Genomic DNA, 22,568 nt, shown 5'->3' with positions numbered 1-22,568 from the left:
AGGGCACCAGGTTGAGTTCCCTGTATTATATAGCAACTTCCCATGAGCTACCTGTTTCGCATATGGTAATGTATATGTTTCAAAGCTACTCTCTCAATTCATCCCACCCTCTCCTTCCCGCACTGTGTGTGGACCTACTTTTTAAAGAAGACTTTCTCCTACTGCACTGTACCCCAATAATGTATGGCTTATGCAGTACTAATCAATAAATGCTAACTATTCTTCCTACTCCATTTCACCTGATGGTATAAAATTATCAACAAGTAAAATTTCACAAAAAAGGAAAAGACAGGTGTTTCTACCTAAAAAGAAAAACATCTTTAAAAAATACATAAGTGGTATGGCTGAAAGATACTTTAGAGCAGGAAAACAATATAGCTACATGGATTGGTAGAAGGAATCCTGAAGAGATCTAGGTTAAACAATTCATCTTAGAGATGGGAAAACTGAGACCATAACTACACAGTGATTGTCAAGATCACCCGTTCATACCACAGCTGAGACTAGCAGTCCAGCATGACTTAACAATCCCATGTTCATCCCACTATAGGATCCCAGCTATGTGACTTTCCCCCCTAAATCATGACTATAGTGAAACCGACATATTATTATTTTCAACATTAGAATGCTATCTCAACAGCATCTCCTGAATTCCTAAAAGCTGAGAACAAAGAGGGGTTACTATCTCATTTACTTTCCTAGAAGTTGTCTTGAATTCTTCACGTTCTCTTGAGCACTGGGAGACGCCTTGAGCACTTTGTGATCTACTGGTTCCTAGAATCATGGTCCAAGATGTCATTCAACAAGGTAAACACCACTGCATCCCAGGGCTATGAACAACCAGGACAAGCAGGCCAGCCCCAGGCTCACTCACAAGAACACTGTACAACAGAGTTTACAGCCTGATGTTAATGTGCAAGTAGTTCACATACGAATACAGTCCTTATAGAGCATCCCTAATAATGCAAAGTTGTGAAGGAAGAAGATGAGAAAAAGAAAAAGGACTAAAAAAGGAAGAAGATGAGAAGAAGGATTTAAAAAGGAAGTTCAAAATGGAGGAGAAAAAAAAAGAGAAAGAAATGACCTTTGAGCCTAAGCAAGGTAGCTGTGAAGCAAAAGGTTCTTGGAAGGTGCTAGAAATGGTCCCCAGGAAAACCTGGGCAACAGTCCCTTAGAGCCAAGCTTCAAAATGAGGCCTGATATTTTCCAGTAGAGCAGGAAAACATTCTGGTCAAAAAAAAAAAAAAAAAAAAAACCACACACACACAAAGACATACACACTAAACAAAAACAAAAACCCACTTCAAAGCATATTTCTTGAAGAGTTGGCACCAACTGCAAACCATGGAAAAGTTAGCTTTACGCTTTGAGATTTATAAACAACTCATTCAAATTTATAATTAATATCTGACCCAACAGCTGGATTTACTCTCACTCAAGTCAAGGCCAATCTTCCAAATGAGCCAGCTGTAGAGGTGCCTCAAGCATTACACGGTCACCAGGGCTCCCGTGGAAACAGACTGTGGTCAAGTGTGAGGAATTAAGAGGTTTTAAACAGCGCCTTCCGATGAGCCATATTTCACAGACTGCTTTTGTCACAGGACATCTTAGCCCTCTCCGATGGCGCAGAGCAAACGTGCATCCATCAGCAGGAGAAAGGAGTGATTCAGCTTACACGCTCCAAGAGTCGGCCTCTTCTCTGCTTTCATCCTCATCCACTCTCTTAACACAGAAAATTAAACCACAGGCTTGAGGTTCCCATGGTGCTGTCAACCAGGTAATAGTAGCTTGACAAAATGAAGAAATGGTCTCTGCCTCACGGGGCCTATTGTTTAACATATATGTACACACACACACATGTGCACACGCGTGTGTGTGTGTGTGTGTGTGTGTGTGGCTTCCCTGGCGACTCAGAAGGTAAAGAATCTGCCTGCAATGTGGGAGACCTGGGTTTGATCCTGGGTCAGGAAGATCCCCTGGAGAAGGGAATGGTAACCCACTCCAGTTTTCTTGCCTGGAAAAACCCCACAGACAGAGGAGCCTGGTGGGCTACAGTCCATGGGGTCACAAAGAGCTGGACATGACTGAGCAACTAATACTTTATATATATAATATGCATATTATATCTATACAGGGTTGGCCAAAACGTTCATTTGGGTTTTTCCATAAGCTGTAACAGAAAATCCTGAATGAACTTCTTGGCCAACCCCAATATATTATAATGTACTTTGTACCAGTGGGGATTAGATTGTTTTAAGTCTTATTCTGTATGTTTAAGACAGCCAATCAGGTAATTATTTTAAGCTTTAGCTGGTTCATTGGTAAAAGGAGAAAAGCACCTTTTCCCTGGTCAACCCTGAAAACCTGCCAGAAATTAAATGAGGCCAGATAAGAAGAGGTGTGGGGGGTAGGGGTTGTACTTACATGTTTTACTACAGGAGGCGACCTCCTACAGGATAGAGACTAGCCTATTTGAAATGAACCATGATGGCAGCAGAGTTGGGGGAGAGGGCCTTACATTCTGAGAAGAGGAGATTGGATTTGATCCAGGACAAAGTAATCACAGGTTCTTAAGCAAAGAAATGGCAAAGGACTCAACAAGCAGCAAGAGGGCCATATTCTGAAGCCCACAGTCCATCTGGATGCCCACTCATGGCTCTGGATATCCCAGGCCCCACGAAGCTGAATAATGGACTGGGAAATTTCCACATCTTTCAAGTTCTCTCCTAATCTACAGGGGAGCCACAGAATGCCCAGTCCTGTGGCCAAAGTTCTGGGCAGGAACGCCTGAGGTCAACAGGCAAAGTCCTAAGAACATCATGTTACTCCTCCCTCCTCTGTCTGCCATCCACATAGCTTCTCATCCCAGAAAACACCTACCTGCTTTGTTCTCTGGAAAACCATCCCCATAGCCATGACCAGGGTCATGAAAACAACCTCTTCTTCAAATGTGCCAGCTCTCTTGAAGAACCCACTAAATGCAATCACACCCCACTCCCCACTGATTTTAAAAGCATACGGCTTTAACAAGAAGATGTTGCCATATTTCCTATTGTATATCAAATGATGTATTAACGAGCACATGATGAGGCAATAATAATAGCCCTTTAGAGCGGGTCAGCATTAGATCCCATTGTTTTAAAACAGCTTTATTGAGACATAATTTGTATACCATAAAGTTCACCCTTTTTAGGTGTCTAAGTTAACAATTTTTCAGTAAACTCAGAGTTATGCAAATACCACCACAATCCAGTTTTAGAATATTTCCATCACCCCAACAAGGTCCCTCATGGCCATTTGCAGTCAACCTCCTTTCCCACTCCCAGCCCCAGGAAAGCACTAGTCTCCATCTGTCTCTACAGATTTGCATTATATAGACAATTCATGGAAATGGAATTATACAAACTAAACTTTAAGCTCTGTAAGAATAGGCAGGAAGCAGAATGAACTGTGGAGCCAGACTGCCTCAGTTCAATTCCCTGCTCTCTCATTTACTAGCTGCGTGAATTTGGGTAAGTTATTCAGTTTATCCCTGCCTCAGTTTTCTCATCAGCAAAATGGGATAACAACTATACCTACCTCTTGGAGTCATGAGATTTAACTGTTACCATATACCTGGCATGTAGGGAACACTCTCTATATGTCATCCATGACTACCTTACATATAACTGACTTCTCATTTGACTCTCAAAATTCCAGCGGAAGGAGACAGAACAGATATGAGTTGCTTTTACATACAGGAATCAGTGGTCAGGACACATGGCTAGTAAGTGGCAAAGCCAATGCATGCTTCTCAACCTGTAAGACTTCCAAAAGTAACCCTAGTTCAACTCTTGGGTCCCTGTTCTTGCATCCTTTGTCTAAGGCTGCTGCCACTTTCTTGGAGATGACATGCTTCTACTTACCGAAGCTGGGACTGCAGCTTTCCAGCTTTGTTAATGAAATCTTCCCAAACCGGATAGCTCCCCTACAACAAAACAAAGCCATCGATCAGTAAGTCCAGCGTGATAGATATCTGATGAAGACACTAATAACACACCCAACTCCAATGATCGGTGGGTCCAAATTCTAAATACGTGGAACATGTAAGGCTCTACCCTGAACCACCTGATCATGACTCTGGCTGTTCTCCTCCTTATCCCAGAAGGCAAGGAGGAGGGAACCAGAGTGTTTGCAGCTCCTCTCCAGGACAGGAGGCTACTGGCAAGCATTAGACAGTAAGGAATCCTCCTGCAATGTGGGAGACCTGGGTTCGATCCCTGGGTTGGGAAGGTCCCCTGGAGGAGGGCATGGCAACCCACTCCAGTATTCTTGCCTGGAGAATCCCATGGGCAGAGGAGCCTGGCGGGTTACAGTCCATGGGGTTGCAAAGAGTTGGACACGACTGAGCAACTAAGCATCCAGCACAGCGTTAGTCTAGCAGAATCTCAAGGTTGGGAAGTTACCTACATATAGCTGCTCAGCTGATGGCTTGGGACCATCATCTACATACTACACGGTTACAGGTGGTTCCCCAGCATATTGCAGCTAACAGGACACTCGCCACCCTCCATGGCAACCTACCTACATCAGCCAAGCTTTCCTTTCTATCCACGCAGTCTTACTTCTAACCTAGGGATCCACAGAGTTAAATCAATCCTGCTTCCACATCTGTCTTTTCAAAGAACTAAGGACAACCAGCACATTCATTCACAGCATTGCTTCTTTCAGCTCCCAACCACAACTCCATTTCTACACGGGACCCTGTCTCACATCCCCACAGGGTCCTGGGGATATTCCATCACATGTCTCTACTCTTCTAAGTATGGTATGTCACTCAGTCACTCAGTCGTGTCCGACTCCTTGCAACCCTATGGACTGCAGCCCACCAGGTTCCTCTGGCCATGGGATTCTCCTGGCAGGAATACTGGAGTGGGTTGCCATTCCCTTCTCCAGGGAATATTCCCAACCTAGGTATCGAACCCAGGTCTCCCGCAATGCAGATGGATTCTTTACCATCTGAGTCACCAGGGAAGCCCTCTAATTACGGTGCTTGAGACAAACTCTAAACTGCAGGAGTAGTTCTGGCTGGGGCAAACCAGAGTGGGGTCTTACATAACACATTAAATGTATACTAAGATTAAGTAACCAACTAAAAGTCAATGCAAAATAAACCCAGAGAAGAGGAAACCATGGTTAGAGAAGCAGTGTCTGGCACCAGATCATTTAAACATAGAACTCAATGGACACAAATTTGAACAAACTCCGGGAGACAGTGAAGGACAGGCAAGCCTGGCATGCTGCAGTGTATGGGGCCGCAAAGAGTCGGACACGACTTAACAACTGAACAACAACAAGATCAGGTAGCCAACTAAGAGTCAATGCAAAATAAACCCAGAGAAGAGGAAGCCATGGTTAGAGAAGCAGTGTTTGGCACTGAATCACTTAGACATAGAACTAACCCTAAACACCTGGCAGATTGTGGCTGTAGGATAGAATATAAATGTTATGAACCTCGACAAGGTAAAAATAACATGACACCTCTTGATTTTGTCATTAAGGAGAGAGGATGGAGAAACTGTAATACAGTGAATCATCTCATTTTTTTTATTATATATTTTTTTATTATGGAAGCCCCACCAATCCCCAGGCAGCAGGGAGCACAGAACAGTGGGGCCTTCGGTGGGAGCTGTGGACTTCTGTAAATAACTAAAATCTTCTAATTAAAGCTACGCCCAGGGGAAAAAAAAAGAAAAAATAAGTCCCATCAAAATAGACTAAAACTGAAACTGAGTTAAAACATAATGATTTCAGCTTTCTAATTTTTTCCCCTAATAATTTTAATAACCTCTTCCCCCTTACTATTTCAGTTATTATTTATTTTTATTGAAATATAGTTGATTTATAATATTGTGTCTTTTTTTTAATTTTATTTTTTAATTGAAGGATAATTGTTTTACAGAATTTTGTTGGTTTCTGCCAAACATCAACATGAGTCAGCCACAGGTATACATATGTCTCCTCCTTCATGAACCTCCCTCCCACCTCCCACCCCATCCCACCCATTTAGGTTGTTACAGAACCCTGGTTTGAATTCCCTGAGTCCCACAGTGAATTCCCATTGGCTATCTATTTACAGGTAATGTATGTTTCCAGGTTACTCTCTCCATACATCCCCTTACTCTTAAGAGCACACTTTCTTAACCTTGCCACCACTGACATTTTGAGCTAGATAATTTTTTTTTTTTTTTTGGTCAAGATGGAGGTGGGGGGCTGTCTTGCGCATTACAGGATATTCAGCAGCTGCTCCAACCTCCATTCACTAGACGTCAGTAACATTCACAGGTGTCACTGGATGTGACAAAATGCCCCCAGACATTGTTCCTACAGGGCAAAATCACCCCTGGTGAAGAACCACTGCTTCAGAGGAATGTCTGAGAAATGAGTTTCTTCTGGTGAAGAAACAGTTATCTGAAGCTCAGCAATTTCTTCAGTATTACTTAATTTCAATTTCAGTTCTCTTAAAGTAATAAAAATAATTTTTACTTTGAAAATATCTTGCACAGAATATCTGTTCTAAAAGTGTGTTCATTTATATATTTTGAGTCTTCTGGACAGCAAGAGGATCAAACCAGTCAATTCTAAAGGAAATTAACCATGAATATTCACTGGAAGGACAGAAGCTGAAGCTCCAATACTTTGGCCACCTGATGCAAAGAGCCGACTCATTGGAAAAGACCTTGATGCTAGGAAAGATTGAAGGCAGGAGAAGGGGGTGACAAAGGATGAGATGGTTGGATGGCATCACCGACTTGATGGACATGAGTTTGAGCAAGCTCTGGGAGTTGTTGATGGACAGGGAAGCCTGGCTGCTGCAGTCCACGGTGTCACAAAGAATTAGACATGAGTGGCTGAACAACAATATATTTCTTGAGCTATCAAGTCTGTCTGAAATGTGCAGAGATGTCAGGAAAACCATCTACCAAACATTAAAATGGAATATTTTCGGGAGCTGAGATTTGGACCAATGTGTTGTTTTCCTGTTTGTACTTTCCTCCATAGCTATAGTTTCCTGTTTGTTTTTTTAAATAAGGGTCATACATCATTTTTATGAAAACAATGTAGTCACCACTACACTTAAAAAAATTTAAGATCAAATTAGCGGTTCTGGCAATAACAGCACTGTGAATTTACAATCCACACAGCCCCTAAAGTCTGTTTCACCTGGGCTGCTAGATCACATCCATCAATTCTGCATCTGTGCACTGGGGACCTGCTCGGCTCAATTGCACACTCTGGATTTATTCCTCCAAGCAGCAATGTGCTCCCATGGGACGCTGAGCTGCACCAGGCCAGGGATTCTGCCTGACTGGCTCCTGGCAGAAGTTCTTTGGCATCCACATCTGAGCTACTGACACCAACACTCATGCACATGTCTGGTCATCATCTGCTAAACCACTTCGCCTCCATCCTATCTCTGTGCCCCAGGGGGTCTCTTCAACCCTAGAGTATAACTTTATTTGCTTTGAATGAAACCTCTAAGGGCTCAGGCTACCTTTCCAGGCCCATGAAGACATTATGGGAAATCCCACCTATAGCATTTACCATTTTGTTATCAATACCAAATATGAACATGCCTTCTATTAACATATCTACATCCAGGTAATGAGGGGTATGGACCAAGATCAGAGTCCTCTGGCTGGGCACTAGAGATCTCTGTTCAGATGGACTTCAGCATCCTTCAGAAGATGAGAGTGTTACCAACCAATTACAGCCTCATCTAGCCAGTCCTTCTCTTTCTGGTCAACAAGACAGCATGAGAAGCTTTACAAAAAGCCTGCGTTCACAGACACTGAGCATCAACTTCCAGTCAAAGAAACTATCATCGCTCATCTGCACATAGAAGGAAATGAGAACTAGGTCCTCCTCTCTCTAGCACCAACCGCTCCTATCCATGGAACCCCTGCAGAAGGTCACTGAGACAATCCACAGCACTTAAGAAACGGGTGAGACACGCAAGAACACACCAGAACGGCAGGATCCATGTGCAGGAGCACCAAATCCCGAGTTCTAGCCACGGCCCTGGCAGTGAACTATGTGGGGGGAAGTCACTTGACCTCTCAGGTCAGCTCTTTAAAATGATCAACAATAAAAAGTTATAATTCCATCACCATTATTGAACACTGACATCACGCAACACTGAAAGAATGTAGGGAAGAAATAAGGAACACAAACGCCGGAGGCCAATCTGCTGGCTAGAATCTGAGCTCTCCCACCTGCCGCATGACAGCAGGCAGGTAGTCCAACCTTGGCATGGGTCAGTCACCACTACCCCAGGTTGGTGCAAGGAGGAAGTGAGGTCAGTCATCCCAAGTGCCCAGAGCAATGCTGGGCATTCTGTAAGGGCTCAGTAACCTTTGACAGGTTTGATCCAAGCGTCTGCAGGCTCCCAACAATCTCCTTTGGGGTGCTGGGAGAGACGTTTACAACTCTCCAGGTCAGGACTTCCCTGGGTGTCCAGTGGTTAAGACTCTGTGCCCCCACTGCAAGGGGGTGGGGGTTCGATTCCTGGTCTGGGAACTAAGATCCCACAAGCTATGCACTGTGGCCAAAAAAAAACTCCTGAGGTCAGACGGTCTACACAGGCTGGAATCCCTCATTCTCAATCCTAAGAACAGCCCTGAACATGCATCCTACTCTGAGTTCACCTTAGTTAAAGCAGACATGGAAAGAGACAGCGGGACACACAGGGTCAGCGTCTCTGCCGTTCCTAGTACAAGGCGGATGGAGTACTCAGACCCCAGACAAATGTGCCTGAAAACAACCACTAGAGCCACTTTAAAAATGACTTACCTGCCCCCACCTGGAGCCTCATTTCAGTCTTTACCAAATTAGCAACAAAAGGAGGGTCCCTGCTGCAATTAGGGGGTACAGCACCCAGCTCTCCACCTACGAACACCCACTCTGCCAGAAGAAGCCTGCCAACAGCCACTCTCTCCCGACTTAATGATATTTGACAGTCTAGATATTTGACAGTCTATCAAAGAGTATCAGGCCCACCTGTTTTAGGCAATATATAATTTAATGGATTCTAAAAAAAAAAAAAGAACTTCTAAGAACAGAAGACAAAAACCTCCTTGTTGAGAAATGTAAGTGTGTAAATGTTATTAAAATTTAAAAGGCAAGGTGATGTTGGGTTGTTCCAGATTTTTTTTTTTTTTAAGTTTCTTTCAAGGAAAAAAAAAGTTTCTACCCACCTGAAAGTAGTTTTACTACAAAAATTCAAAAGCTTGGAGGGAATGAGGAAGGAGGGAGAAGGGACTTGGAAAATGAAAAGGTAATTGAGAGAAAAAAGCCCTGGGTTGTTCTAGACAATAAGACTGGGTAAAGGAGAGCAGACTCAAATTGCAGAAGAAATTTGCCAATCAAGACAACATGTGCACTGAGAGGGCTTTTAGAAAGCCAGTCCAATGTGGTCCTTAATTTTCTAATCTGCGCTGCCTACCAAGAAATCCCAGAAAGCTGTCTCCTGACATTGTGTCTGGCAGGGCTCAATTCACGTTTATGGAACCTCCAGGGATGCATCCTCTAAACTATGAGAAAGTCTCAACATAGACCCCACTGTGGAGTTCACCAGAGAACACAGCCAGGTTTCACAGCTTTCCAGACAGAACAAAGTCAAGGAAAACAAGACTCCTGCCGAGCACCTGGGTTCCGCCAAGTCCAAAGTCACGGGCAAAGGGAAACGAGACTCTCCTTCTGGAATCTCCTTCTTGAATTTCTTTGGGGGTGCCAGGGGATGGGGGGGACAGCAGGGAGGTTTTGAAGCCTTGGCAGTTTGTTGAGAATAGAATTCAGATCACACCAGGTTCTGGGAGAAAGGAGAGACCCCTGTGGCTGGAAACTGCTGTGTTTGCAAGCATGCGGAGGACTCTCTTTAGCAAGCTGCCTGAATATGCCCACTTCCTACAAGGAGAGAAATGGGGCCTGCCTGAAGACAGGCTCTAAGTCTGCAGCCACAGGCAGGGTGCCCACCACACAGACTCCCCACCCCGAACCCTCACCCACACCGGCTGTGCTCTCTTCTATCCTCCGGGGGCATTCGACAATCTGGAAAACTCCTACTCAGCCATCAGCACCCAGTTCAAATGTCACCTCCTGCAGAGCATCCTGGGACTGCCCCCCCCCCACTTCCCTCACATCACGCAGCTCACTTCTCTGAGCCTAGGTTTTCCCCACTGAACTGTGGGTTTGAGGACAGAAAAACAGAGGGGGGAAGGGAAACTATTTCCAATAAGAGGGGCAAGGACAGGGAGACGGGGAGGACACATGTGGGCTCCTCCAGGGACACCACAGTGGCACAGTGGTGCTGGGGGAAGCAGGAGATGGAAGGACGGACAAGGAGAGTTGGGCAGCTGTCTACGGGAAGGTCCTGGGTTGAACTACAAATGGGGCTTCATTCAAATGGAGGGTGACATGAATCCCAAACCAGTATGGTGACAAGAGAACCTGGCGACCCCATCAAATACCTGAAGGCAGCCTGGTCCCTTGGGGGGTGGGGAGGAGAATAAAGTCATCTTCTTACTTCTGAGAAAAAGGTCTACCTATCTCGGTCAACTCCCCAAGAGTTTGGTGGCCACTTAAGCAAACAGGCAAGTGGGCTGCCCTGGGTGTGTGCTAAGCTGCTTCACTCATGTCCGACTCTTTGCGACCCTGTGGACTGTATAGCCAGGCTCTCTGTCCACGGGATTCTCCAGGCAAGAACGCTGGAGTGGGCTGCCATTTCCTTCTCCAAGGGATCTTCCCGACCCAGACTTGAGCTCTGGGGACACCGAGTTCTGGTCCTCTCCCCCACATATCCCACAGCCAAACGGCTGGGCAGGCCACTTGCTGGTTTGGGGTTCTATTTGCTTTGTATTAAACAGAGGCCCGGGATGGCATCCCACACGGAGCAGAAGAAAAAAACTGTAACTAACCGGCCCGGCGAGTTAACAGTGCCCCATAAATAAGGCAGCCACTGCCTCTCCCAGCCGTGCCCACATGAGAGTGGAGCCTCGGGGACAGCTGAGGGAATCAGACAGCAGGGCTGCCACCTGGGGAACACAGAGGAGCCCAGAGCCTGTGTCGGAGAAAGGGCCATTTGAGAGGAGCTAGAGACTGAAGGGGACTCTCGAGAGGAAGGGGGATTTGGCTCAGCTGAAAATGAAATAGGGACCAGCGGGGACAGGTTACAGGAGTCAGGTTCCAGAGAGAGCTGGCTGACCAGTGGCTACGGCTGATGAGAACCCAAGTTTTAGATATATGACTGGACAGGTCATCTCCCAAGCCCCTTTTCACCTTGACAAGCATCACTGTCACCACCGTCATCATTACACATCACCATGTTCTGAACAGTTGCTAGGTGCCTGATAAAGAGATCAGCATGTCTCCAACATTAACTGAGAATCCTATCATCTGGAGATCCTGCAAAAATGCAGATTCTGAATCTCTTGGTCTGAGGTGGGGCCTGGATGTTTTATCTTTCATCTAAGTGACGCTGAGGCTGCCGGTCCATAAACCACACTTGGAGGGGCACAGCTTGATACACACTCTTACTACGTGTTCAAAAAACCCCATGAGGCAGGTTCTGCTGTTATCCCACAGCTGAAGAAACCCAGGGCCAGAGAGGCTGCATCTTAGCACTCTAGGCTGAAATGTGATCCCTGATCTGCCCCTCTAAGCACTACCCTGACTCTGGAAAGAGCAAGCAGCAAGATATACAGACCAGGCCCTAGGGCTGCAGGAAGCCCAGTAGGCAGGTTGGGTCCTGCTTTATATCTGGGTTCAGTAGAAGCCAAATAATTGATGCTTTTGAACTGTGGTGCTGGAGAAGACTCTTGAGCGTCCCTTGGACAGCAAGGAGATCAAACCAGTCAGTCCTAGGGGAAATCAACCCTGAATATTCATTGGAAGGACTGCTGCTGAAGCTTTAATACTTTGGCCACCTGATGGGAAGAGCCAACTCATTGGAAAAGACCCTAATGCTGCAAAGACTGAGGCAGGAGGAGAAGGGGACGACAGAGAATGAGATGGCTGGATGGCATCATCGACTCAATGGACATGAGTTTGAGCAAACTCTGGGAGATAGTGAAGGAGAAGGAAACCCGGCACGTGGCAGCCCATGGGGTCACAAAGAATAGGATACAACTTAGCAACTGAACAACAATCAGAAGCCCAGATAGAGCGGGGAGCAAGGGCTCCCCAAACATATAACCCCTGATTGCAACTGCAAAGGACCTGGGAGAACTGTAATGTCACCCTAGAAATAGTCAGGATCCTCAACCATGTGAAAAAGAAAACATGAAAGAAAAGCCTTTTGCGCAGAAAATGTCACACACCAGATAGACACACACCGGAAATATTCAGTCACCACCATCAGCAGTGTGATTATGGCTGATTCTGTTGCGTCTTCAGGTTTCCTGTGGACACTGGAACTGATCGGCTTCTAACAGGAGGTGGGGGAGACTGTCCCGAGCATCTCTCCAGGCTTCCATCCCCAGCCCTGCCACCAGGTCCCTCCCCAGTGTGAGTGTGAGGGGCACAGTCCACAGCATCCCTCCCCTTCTTCCAGGGACACCCCTAGGTGAGCTCAGCCTTCAGGGAAACAAAAACAAAGCTCCAAGAGGAAGTTTCTGACCAAAGCAGGAGCACCTCTGGACTCCACGCTTCTTGAAGCACAAGGCAGGAATCTGCGACTTCCAGGAGTGGGTACCTGTCACAGCTTCGTCCCCAAAGCCACCCTTCCCCACCCCATCCGGCAAGATGAAGTGTTCCCAAGGTCCTCTGATGAAAGGCGCTGCTTAAGCCCCTCCATCATAAAACCATTCCTGGGCTTTTATTTTCTGACTGGGGCTTGCCTAATCCACTAATTACCCCTGTCCATCAAGTGGATGACAGCCTTGCAGATAATCAGCAGTTGCTTCCTTACACGCCCACCCTCACCCACCTACCCAAGCTCACCAGCAATAAAATGCCTGTGAAGAGAACCTCACAGCTCTGTGCACACTTCATGGATGCTGGCGCTTCCCATTTCAACAGATTTTCCCTCCCACCAAACTCCACAAGCCCCAAAACCCACCCAGGCTGCTAGGAATAACACCGGGGCAGGAACCACCAAAAAGGGCTGTGCCTGTTATGTCTACAGTCATTTACTCTTTTTTTAGTGTCTTTCCACTGAGTGTCCATCTCTGTGCCTGGATAGAAGGCCCTGATGAGCAGCCATACCCAGTGTCTGAAAGGATCAGTGTGGTCTAGTGGGTGGAGTCAGGCTGCCCAGCTTCAGATCTCCCCAGACCTACATGACTCAGTCATCCGGTGACTTTATCTTCATCTGTAAACGATGACCATGGTGGTCCCCTCCTCAAAGGATCCTAACGAGGGTAAGTCAAAGAAAAGGAGGGCGCAGAAGGGTGACTAACACCCAGAACTCCAGAAATGCTGGCAACTGCCATTTTAATGAGTCACGTACAAGGCCACCCAGACTTGGACATTTAATGAGCACCTACTATGCACAGGTTGGGCTTCCCTGGTGGATCAAATGGTAAAGAATCTGCCCACAATGCAAGAGGCCTGGGTTCAATCCTTGGGTCAGGAAGACTCCCTGGAAAAGGGAATGACTGATTACCCACTCCAGTGTTCTTGCCTAGAGAATTCCGTGGACAGAGGAGCCTGGTAGGCTACAGTCCATGGGGTGGCAAGAGGCGGACACGACTGAGTGACTTACACTACTATGCACAGGCACTGGGTGTGGCTTAAAAGAAGCCAGAGTGTTGAGGAATGCTGCCGTGTAAGCCACTGATCCCGGAGGGCACCATACTCTAGATATAAAGCACTAGAAGGTGCAATTGGTACAAATTTCTGGACAGGAGTGATTCCTCACTGGGGTCTTAAATGACTGTAGCCCACCAGGCCCCTCTGTCCATGGGAGTCAAGAGTACTGGAGTGGATAGCCATTTCCTGTTCCAGGGGATCTTCCTGACCCAGGGATCTAACCCACATTTCTTGGGTCTCCTGCATCGGCAGGCATATTCTTTACCACTAGTGCCACCTGGGAAGCCTGGAAGAAGAGGGGGAAAGAAAGGGAGGGAGGAAGCATTCCCTGCAAAAGAAAAAGAATTAGCCAAGGATAGGAAGCATAGGAGATCATGCTACATTCAGACATGAATCACTTTGTTCAGCTGGAAGACATCCCGGGAAGGTGTGATTTGGGGGATGAGAGTGGGGGGAAGAGCAGGGAGATCCCACCCACCCCACGAGCTGCAGAGGAGGCTTGTGGTGCTCAGGGAGGCCCGGGAGCCACCCCCACTTCTTCTAACCCAAGGGAGACTCCCAGCACAAGCTCACTGAGACTCACCACCAGGGAATGCCTGCCAAACCTACAGATGTCTACACCCAGCCCCAAATCAACACAACCAGATCCCTAGGGGTGGGGCCCAGGGGTCTGCACTTAACACATTCCCCAGGGGACACTCATGCTCTGATGGCCAAAATCACACACAGATCTGAGACTCATCACTCTAGATAGCAGGCCACAGCCGTCTGAGGCCTTGGATACTGTGGCCTCAGCGATTTCTCAGTCCTGACGTACAGGCCATGCCCCTGTAGGAGTAATCCCCGGTGATAATCACCTGCACAGGAGAATGTGGACACACACACATCTTCTGAAAGGCATTTGGCAACGGGTTTCAAAAGCCTTGAAAGTATGTGCCTTTGACCCAGGATAAATCTTTCTGGGGAAACCACCAATGTAACTCAAGGTGTAACTGCAAGGATCTATTTGCTGAAGAGCTGCTCATGGTGAAAAACTGGACACAGCCTGATCACAAATCACTGTGGAACTGGGCTCCTGACCCAGGGCCTTTGTACATGCTCTTTCTGGGCCTGGAACATTCATTATTTCTCTGATGGCCACAAACTTCATAAGTTATCACCCAAATGTCACCTTCTCTTTGAGGTGAGGCTTTCCCCAACCACCCTATTTAAAAACAACCACACCGGGCCTGCTTTATTTTTCCCCATCACACACACCCCTTCTAAAATACAACACAACTGACTTATTCAGTTTGTCTGTCCCAGATGCCCACCCCTTGTCCACTAGAATGTAAGACCCAAGAGGACAGAGACCTGAGTCCATTTTGTTAACTGCTATGTCCTCAGCACTTAGAGCTTCCCAGGTGGCCCAGAAGGTAAAGAATCCACTTGCAATACAGGGGACGTGGGTTCAATCGCTGGGTCAGGAAGATCCCCTGGATAAGAAAATGGCAACACTCTCCAGTATTCTTGCCTGGAGAACCCCATGAACAGAGGAGCCCGGCGGGCTTCAGTCCATGGGGTCGCAAAGAGTCGGACAAGACTGAAGTGACGTAGCACACACACACCTCAGCACTTAACACTGAGCCTGGCCCACAGCAGGTTCTCCAATAGGTGTTAACTAAATCAATTAACTATGAACAAAACAACAGACCACCACACAGCCATTAAAACTAACCCGGCTTCTAATTACAACACGGAAAGTGTTAAATGAAAAGCTAAGTGGAAAAAGAAATTTCTGGCAGGGCAAAGGCCTCAAAAGCCTTCCTCTAAAAGGTGTGTCCACAACCCACTTTGGAATCAAGTGGTTATGGGTGACTTTTATTTTTTACTAACCTGAGGTCTTCAGGTTTTTTTTCTTCCATTAACTTTCAATTACTTGCATAATCTTAGAGAAGTAATCCCTGTAGAAACGCTCTCAAAACATTTGCTAACACTTCATGCTAAATGTAGGGGAAAGCTTTCTTCTCTGTGATTTAATTAGGGTGTCCCTAATTAAGGCCAGCCCAACATCAAAGAGGCCAGGTTCCTAGGGACCCTGGCTCCAGGTCTACTCCTGGTGGCAGGATGACCCCCCTCCCCCAGCAGTGGCTCAGAGCCGCCCAGGGCCCGGATGCCAGGGGCTTGGCCATCAGCTGTCTCCTCCTGGCCCTGCTCCCCGCTACTTGTTTCCTATTGGGGTGCTTCATCCAATTATCCAGGCCCCAGATCACATCCTGCTGGAGAGCGGGCTTTGAAGGTTCAGTAAACAATCACTTCAAAACAAAGAAGGACCATTAAACCAAACTCAAAGACTTCCTTAATGGCCTCGAGCTCAGCTGCGGCCGGGCTGGAGCAGGCCGGGCCTCAGAAGTGAGACTTAGAGGTCTTCCTGGGAACTAATCTCGCCGCCATTCCAGCCGCCTCCCCTACACGGTCCCCCTTTCCTGTTGTGCAATCCTGTGGGCTGCAGAGCTGTTACTGGGGAGACCCTGACAGAGGGGGGGTGGTTCTCCAGCAAAACAAACATGTGTCATGCGGTTGTCACCTCGGACAACCATGTCAGACCCTTGCGAACCACAGCCCGCCTGCGCCCCACACACTTCCTTCTGTGGACGAGTCAGCGGCCCCCCCGGGGTGAGTCCACCACCCAACAATTTCATGTTGTTGGCTGGTCCCACCCCCTCTTGAAATAAAGGGAGGCCCTGCTGAGCCTCTTGAAGCAGCTCAGAGGAGGGCCTAGATTTTTACTGCTTTATCTGGTTCGTCCTGAGTCCTAAAGTTATCAGTAGGACGATGATCAAAGCGATCATTGACATATACCCACTACGGAATCTGAAAAGGAAATCCTAAAATGCTGTAAGAGACAGCTCAGCCCCGTGGATTAAGGGCACAGACTCTGGAGCCAGACTGCCTGGGCTCCACTCCCAGCTGTACCTCTCCTTAGTTGTATGATGGGGGCAAATGGCTTACCCACTCTGCACTTACAGTTTCCATCTGTAAAATGGGAATTATGGCAGGAACTCCCTCACTGATAGAGGCATTTGTAACTACCTTCCTGGGTTGCTGGGAGGATTAACAGAACCGTAAAGCACTAGTATAAGGCCTGGTTGTACCATACAAATGCTTGTTAAGTAAAGAAAATAAAACCAGGGAGGGTTTTGTACCTGTACCAAAACCCTCCCCCTGGTTCTGTCCCCCAGCTCCAAATGAGAATCTGAGGTCTTCCCCTGGCCCCTCTCAAAATCTCATGCTGACATCTATTATGGCACTGGTCACACTGATTTCCAGTTACTTGTCTGTTACTCCTCTAGACTAAACAACTTTAGGGCAAGGTCATGGGTGTATTTCTACCCCCCTCCCCTGCCGCCAGCAGTGCCTGGCAGAGAGCAGGCACTTTGTCATATCTATCGAATATGTGTACTGCATTCTCTCAAATTATTTACATGCTGAAAGTTGAAAAGCATTTCACTCTTGTCTCAACTGCATTATCAAAGCGAAGGGACAGGTTTCTTGTATTTTCTGAAGCATCTGAATACCACTGTGGGCAGGGTACTCTGCTAGAAATTGCCAGCAGATTTCTGGGCTCCCTTGTGGCTCAGCTGGTAAAGAATCCGCCTGCAATGCGGAAGACCTGGGTTTGATCCCTGGGTTGGGAAGATCCCCTGGAGACAGGAAAGGCTACCCACTCCAGTTTTCTGGCCTAGAGAATTCCATGGACAGTCCATGGGGTCGCAAAGAGTCAGACACGGCTGAGCAACTTTCACTTTCAGACATAAGAGCATTTTATCTAGCACTCATTTCATGCTAAGCCCTTTACATACACTTTCTCTTTTAATCCTCCACAACTTAAATAGGAGACTATTACTCCACCCATTTTACAGGTAAGAAAATCAAGGCTCAGGGAACAAGAGTAACATGCCCAGAGTAATAGAGCTAGGAAGTGGCAGTCCAAGGGCAACCATTTAAGGCGGCATGCAGTGAGTACAGGTAGAATCAACACGCATGTGGAAAAATGCCCAAGAGTGCCTGATGTGGTATAAAGAGGAGGATGGAGAAATGAGCGACCTTTCTGGTGAGGCCTTGAAGGATGAGAAAGATCTCAGTAATTCAAAATATGGCAGAGAAGGTCCTTCAAGTGGGACAACAGCAAGAATGAAGAGCACAGGAAGTGTTCAAAGAAGCCAGGGGATCCAGATTGGGGGACACTGGGCACAGAGCAGGCCACTCCACTAGAGTCAATCACAGGGAGGCCTGAAGGCCTGGCTAAGACAGGTGGGCCATAGACAGCTAGTAGGCAGATAGTGAAAGTGAAAAACGCTCAGTCATGTCCGACTCTTTCCCATCCCATGGATGATACAGTCCATGGAATTCTCCAGGCCAGAATACTGGAGTGGGGAGCTATTCCCGCCTCCAGGGGATCTTCCCAACCCAGGGATCGAACCCAGGTCTCCCTCATTATAGGCAGATTCTTTATCAGCTGAGCCACCAGGGAAACCCAAGAATACTGGAGTGGGTAGCCTACCCTTTCTCCAGCAGATCTTCCCGACCCAGGAATTGAACCAGGGTCTCCTGCATTGCAGGCGGATTCCTTTCCAGCTGAGCTACCAGGGAAGCCCCAGTAGGCAGGTAGGAAGAACACAAACATGGCCAAGCCTTAGGAAGGGACAGAAGCCAGTACAAAGCTGTTGGTAAAATGCAGACTGGAGGCAAATGAGGCCGCTTCTCCTGGTGTTCACTCCAGAAAAAGAAAGCGCAACTCAAACAAGGTGGACAAGAAAAGACGACAGTTACAAAGCAACTGTCTCCCCTTACACTGGTGTAAACATCTCTTAAAAGGCATTTTTTTATAAAGCATTAAAGGCCCTGAGGACCTCAGCCAGGCACCCAGGCCTTCCCTACCTTTATCTACAGAAGATTTGCAAACAGAGAAATGCCAATAGGCCCTGCTGAGCCAGATGAGGTTATAATGAACTCAGGAGTGATTTATATACTTAGCAAGAAGAAAAGAAAAAGAAAACAACAACTCAACTTCTCCATTTCCTGCAACTTCATTTGCAAGTTCTAAATACAGCTCAGTAAAGGGTGGGGTCTTGTTTGCCCTAAGAAGTGGTGGAGATAATTATTGATTTCAAAACTATGGAACACTTCATTTCCAAATACGCAAGACAGAAAATAACCGCAGCCAACATCTGAGTGCATGTAAGTCAGGCATGGTGCAAAGCCCTTTACAAGTGCAATCTCATTTCAGAATTGCCCCAACAACATTGTAAAGATGGGTACTTTATGAGACCCATTTCACAGAAGAGGAAAATGAGGCTCAAAGAGATGAAGAAATTGGCCCACAGGATTTAAAACCAGATCTCTCTGCCATTTCCTTCAGGAAATGGCAACCTACTCCAGTATTCTAGCCTGGAGAATCCCATGGACTGTAGACTGCCAGGCTCCTCTGTCCATGGGGTCATAAGAGTTGGACACGACTTAGTGAATAAACCACCTCTCTGCCTCCAAGCTCAGCAGCAGCTCCAGAATTTCCATAGCAGGGGTTTAGGGGCAATGGTGTAGCCAGAAGGAATAGGATGTGGGCAGGGAGCTGTGCTGCTGAGCAAGCAGTTTTCACTTGGATGTCATGTTATAGATCCGCGCTGTCCAATACGGTAGCCACTAGCCACATAAGACTACTGAAACCAATTGCAAGTAAATAAAATTGAAAAATCAGTTCCTCAGTTGCACAAGCCACACTTCAAGTGCTCAAGAGTCACATGAGGCTAGTGCTTACTGTATCTGACAATTTCCACGATAGTATACAACCGTACTCAACAAGACTATTACAGATCAACTAAAAACACCCAAGGATTCTAAAGATGCTTTTTTTCTGTTGCTATTTTTTAAAATGTATTCACTTTAATGTTGTTTCACTATAAATTTATTTTTATTAACTGTAGTAAATACACATAACATTGACCATCCTGAAGCCCGGTAGTGTTAAGCAGATTCTCACTGCTGTGTCACCATGAAAGACACTTTTACTGAGGCAAGATTGAGAAAACATGTCGAGGGCGCTCAGACTGTGTACAGCTGGGGGTACTTTTAAAAATCCTAAAGCCCAGGGTGTACCCCAGAGGCACTGAATCAGACCCTCTGGGGAGTAGGGTCCAGGTATCAGCATCTTATGGCTCCCAGGGAATCCATTCATCGCTGTAACCATGTCTGTTCTACCAAAAGGGGTACAGAACCGCCTCTTCTCCCTTCAGCCAGACCCACCCCTCAGGCCCCCTGGAGACCCATGCCTGGGGGAGGTGGCCGGGGAGCGAGGCCCAGGCAAAACCCACCGTCCACCTCTAGGACTTGGGAGGCGGCTGGTGCTGACCCAGCTAATACTTTCACTGCTGTCCAAATTCTTCAAGGGAAAGAAAGCAAATAAAAAGACACAGAGCTCAAAAGGCACTCCATTGATTTTTTTTTTCTTCCACCCACTTAAACTAGACAGGAAAAGAAAAACCACTTAGACACTATGATGGAGGTCATATATGCCAAGAAATCGGCACAGAAGGGAGGTTTTCTTGGTGAATTCCATCAACTTCCCCCAAACACAGTCTTGCCATGGCTTGACTGACTCAACCCAACTGGAGGGTGACAGGGAAATAATTCAATACAGAAAGTCCTTTTACAAGAGAGTTCCAGGGCTGGACACAAAGTGAATTCAAGGCAAGGTGTTCTCATTGAGGAGTTAACTCAACTTTGGGTGAATTTACTTAATTCATGTAATTGAGGGTACCAATGAGCATAGTCACCCAACCTCAAGGACCAATGGGCTCCATGGACATATAAAGGTGACCCTCTGGCCAGTCACGGAGAAGACCATGGGGCTTTGTATGAGGACAAGGACAGAAGCCAAGGTTGGGGGTGACTTTCCTTTCTAGGAAGCCAGGGGGAGGGGAGGAGAGAGAAAGACAGGTTGTATCAGAGAAGACTGGTAAGTAGGAGGAGCAGGGAAGCCACAACACGTTGATATATTATAAATTAAATCATTTCCACAAAAGTGACAGCCAGAGGGGAGCCTCCCACCCCCATCTCCACTCCCTGTACCCCGAGTCCTCCCAGTGTCTCAGCTCAGGTTCATACCCCCAGGCTGGCTCTGGGCTGCAGGAGCTGCGATGTGACCCCAATTCCTTGCTAGGGTCTCCTGCGGGACTCAGGCAAGTGAAATGCTGCCTTCTAGAAACTAATACACAGCCCCCTCTCTACCTTAGGCATACTCTACAGAGCTCCAGTTTCAGGGTCAAATAGACCAAGGTCTGAATGCCAGTCTACCTCACCAGGGCCTTAAACAAATGATCAACTCAAAGCCTCAGTTTTCTCAACTGTAAAGCGGGGGTGATGTGAGGATGACAGGAAATCCTGGCACATAATAGATTCTCATCGAGTCCCTTCCAGCCCCCTGTTCACTACATGCAATAAATACAGTTGCTTTTGTTTAGTGGCTAAGTCATGTCATCTCTTTGCGACCTCATAGACTGCAGCCCCGCCAGGCTCCTCTGACCATGGGATTTCCCAGACAAGAATACTGGAGTGGGTCACCATTTCCTTCTCCAGGGGATCTTTCCGACCCGGGGATCAAACCTGAGTCTCCTGATTAGCGGAGGATTCTTTACCACTGAGCCACCAGGGAAGCCCAAATAAATACAGAGCACCTGTATACCAAGTGGCGCCCCAGACCATCTTAAATTGAGAAGCAGCAAATGACACAGCCCCACGCCAAGGCCTTCCCTGGGCTAAGAGGTAGGAAACATTGATAATGTGGGAGGGGTGGGTTCATTTACCTTTGGGGGGTTTGTAACATGTAACATGTGTGTGTGTGACACAGACTCAGAAGAACCCTTCCACAGTCTCCAGCTCATTCAAGGAAAAACCTTGGCAGTCAAATACAATGGGCTTCCTCAGTGCTCATCCAATTAATTTATTCCATTTGTCTCTCCAGTTTGCTACTTAATAAGGACATATCAGCAGTGCAATCTGAAAATCTGAGTTAAACGGCTTCAGGCATCACAGTTCCCTTCCAGGGTCCCAAATGCGTCCTGTCTGCTGTCCTAGGCAGCTGAACCTGCCCTGGAGCTTTCGTTTGGCTCCGGGAGAGGTATTTCTCTGTTTTTGCAAAGGTGTGGGCTTTAGGGGAAAGTGTCCTGAAGGCAGTTCCGAGAAGTAATGGCAAACTCAAAATGATCTCATTTTCCCATACCCGATCGGAACATCTAAATGGCCTTGCTATAGAAGGAATCTGGCCAGCTCTTGCCCATCCCTGGGAAGATGGAAAGGGCTTAGGTGAAAATTACAGATAAAGAGCCTAATGAATCGATAGTTTCAACCTTTTCACCCTCCAAGCACTTTAAAGACCTCAAGTGAGCTGGCCAAATTGACAGTTTTAGTTTTTTCCTTCTCTCTACCCCAAGAGGCAAAAAGAGTTCGAAGACTAAAAGGTCAGCAGCAGAGCACGCGTGGGACATACTCGTACTAAAAAATTCTTCACTGTCTCTCTGAAATACAAACTCAACTAGGGACCCTGTATCTTTACTTGCTGAAAATACAGCATCAAGCTCAACACTTGTGATGACACCAATGCTTGATCAATACTGTAGGACGGTGAGGACACGTTAGTCTGAGAACTAAATGATGGGACTTTCCTGGCAGTTCAGTGGTTAAGTCTCCACACTTCCACTTAGGGGACATGGGTTCGATCCCTGGTCAGGAATATCCCGCATACC

The 22,568-nt window shown here is 47.0% G+C and overlaps 1 protein-coding gene across 7 annotated transcripts in view; it reads right to left on the bottom strand.

Moving 5' to 3' along the window:
* Positions 1-22,568, bottom strand: part of MTSS1 (MTSS I-BAR domain containing 1) — a 160,264-nt gene that overhangs the window by 132,156 nt on the left and 5,540 nt on the right. For all 7 annotated transcript variants that reach the window (XM_061123232.1, XM_061123230.1, XM_061123231.1 and 4 more), the window contains exon 2: positions 3,906-3,967. In XM_061123232.1, coding sequence (XP_060979215.1) covers positions 3,906-3,967 — 62 coding nt within the window. The remainder of the gene's footprint in view (positions 1-3,905; positions 3,968-22,568) is intronic.

The sequence above is a fragment of the Dama dama genome, chromosome 21 (assembly GCF_033118175.1).
Source record: "Dama dama isolate Ldn47 chromosome 21, ASM3311817v1, whole genome shotgun sequence".
NCBI classification, from domain to species: Eukaryota; Metazoa; Chordata; class Mammalia; order Artiodactyla; family Cervidae; genus Dama; species Dama dama.
This window is presented reverse-complemented; position numbering and strand designations above follow the sequence as displayed.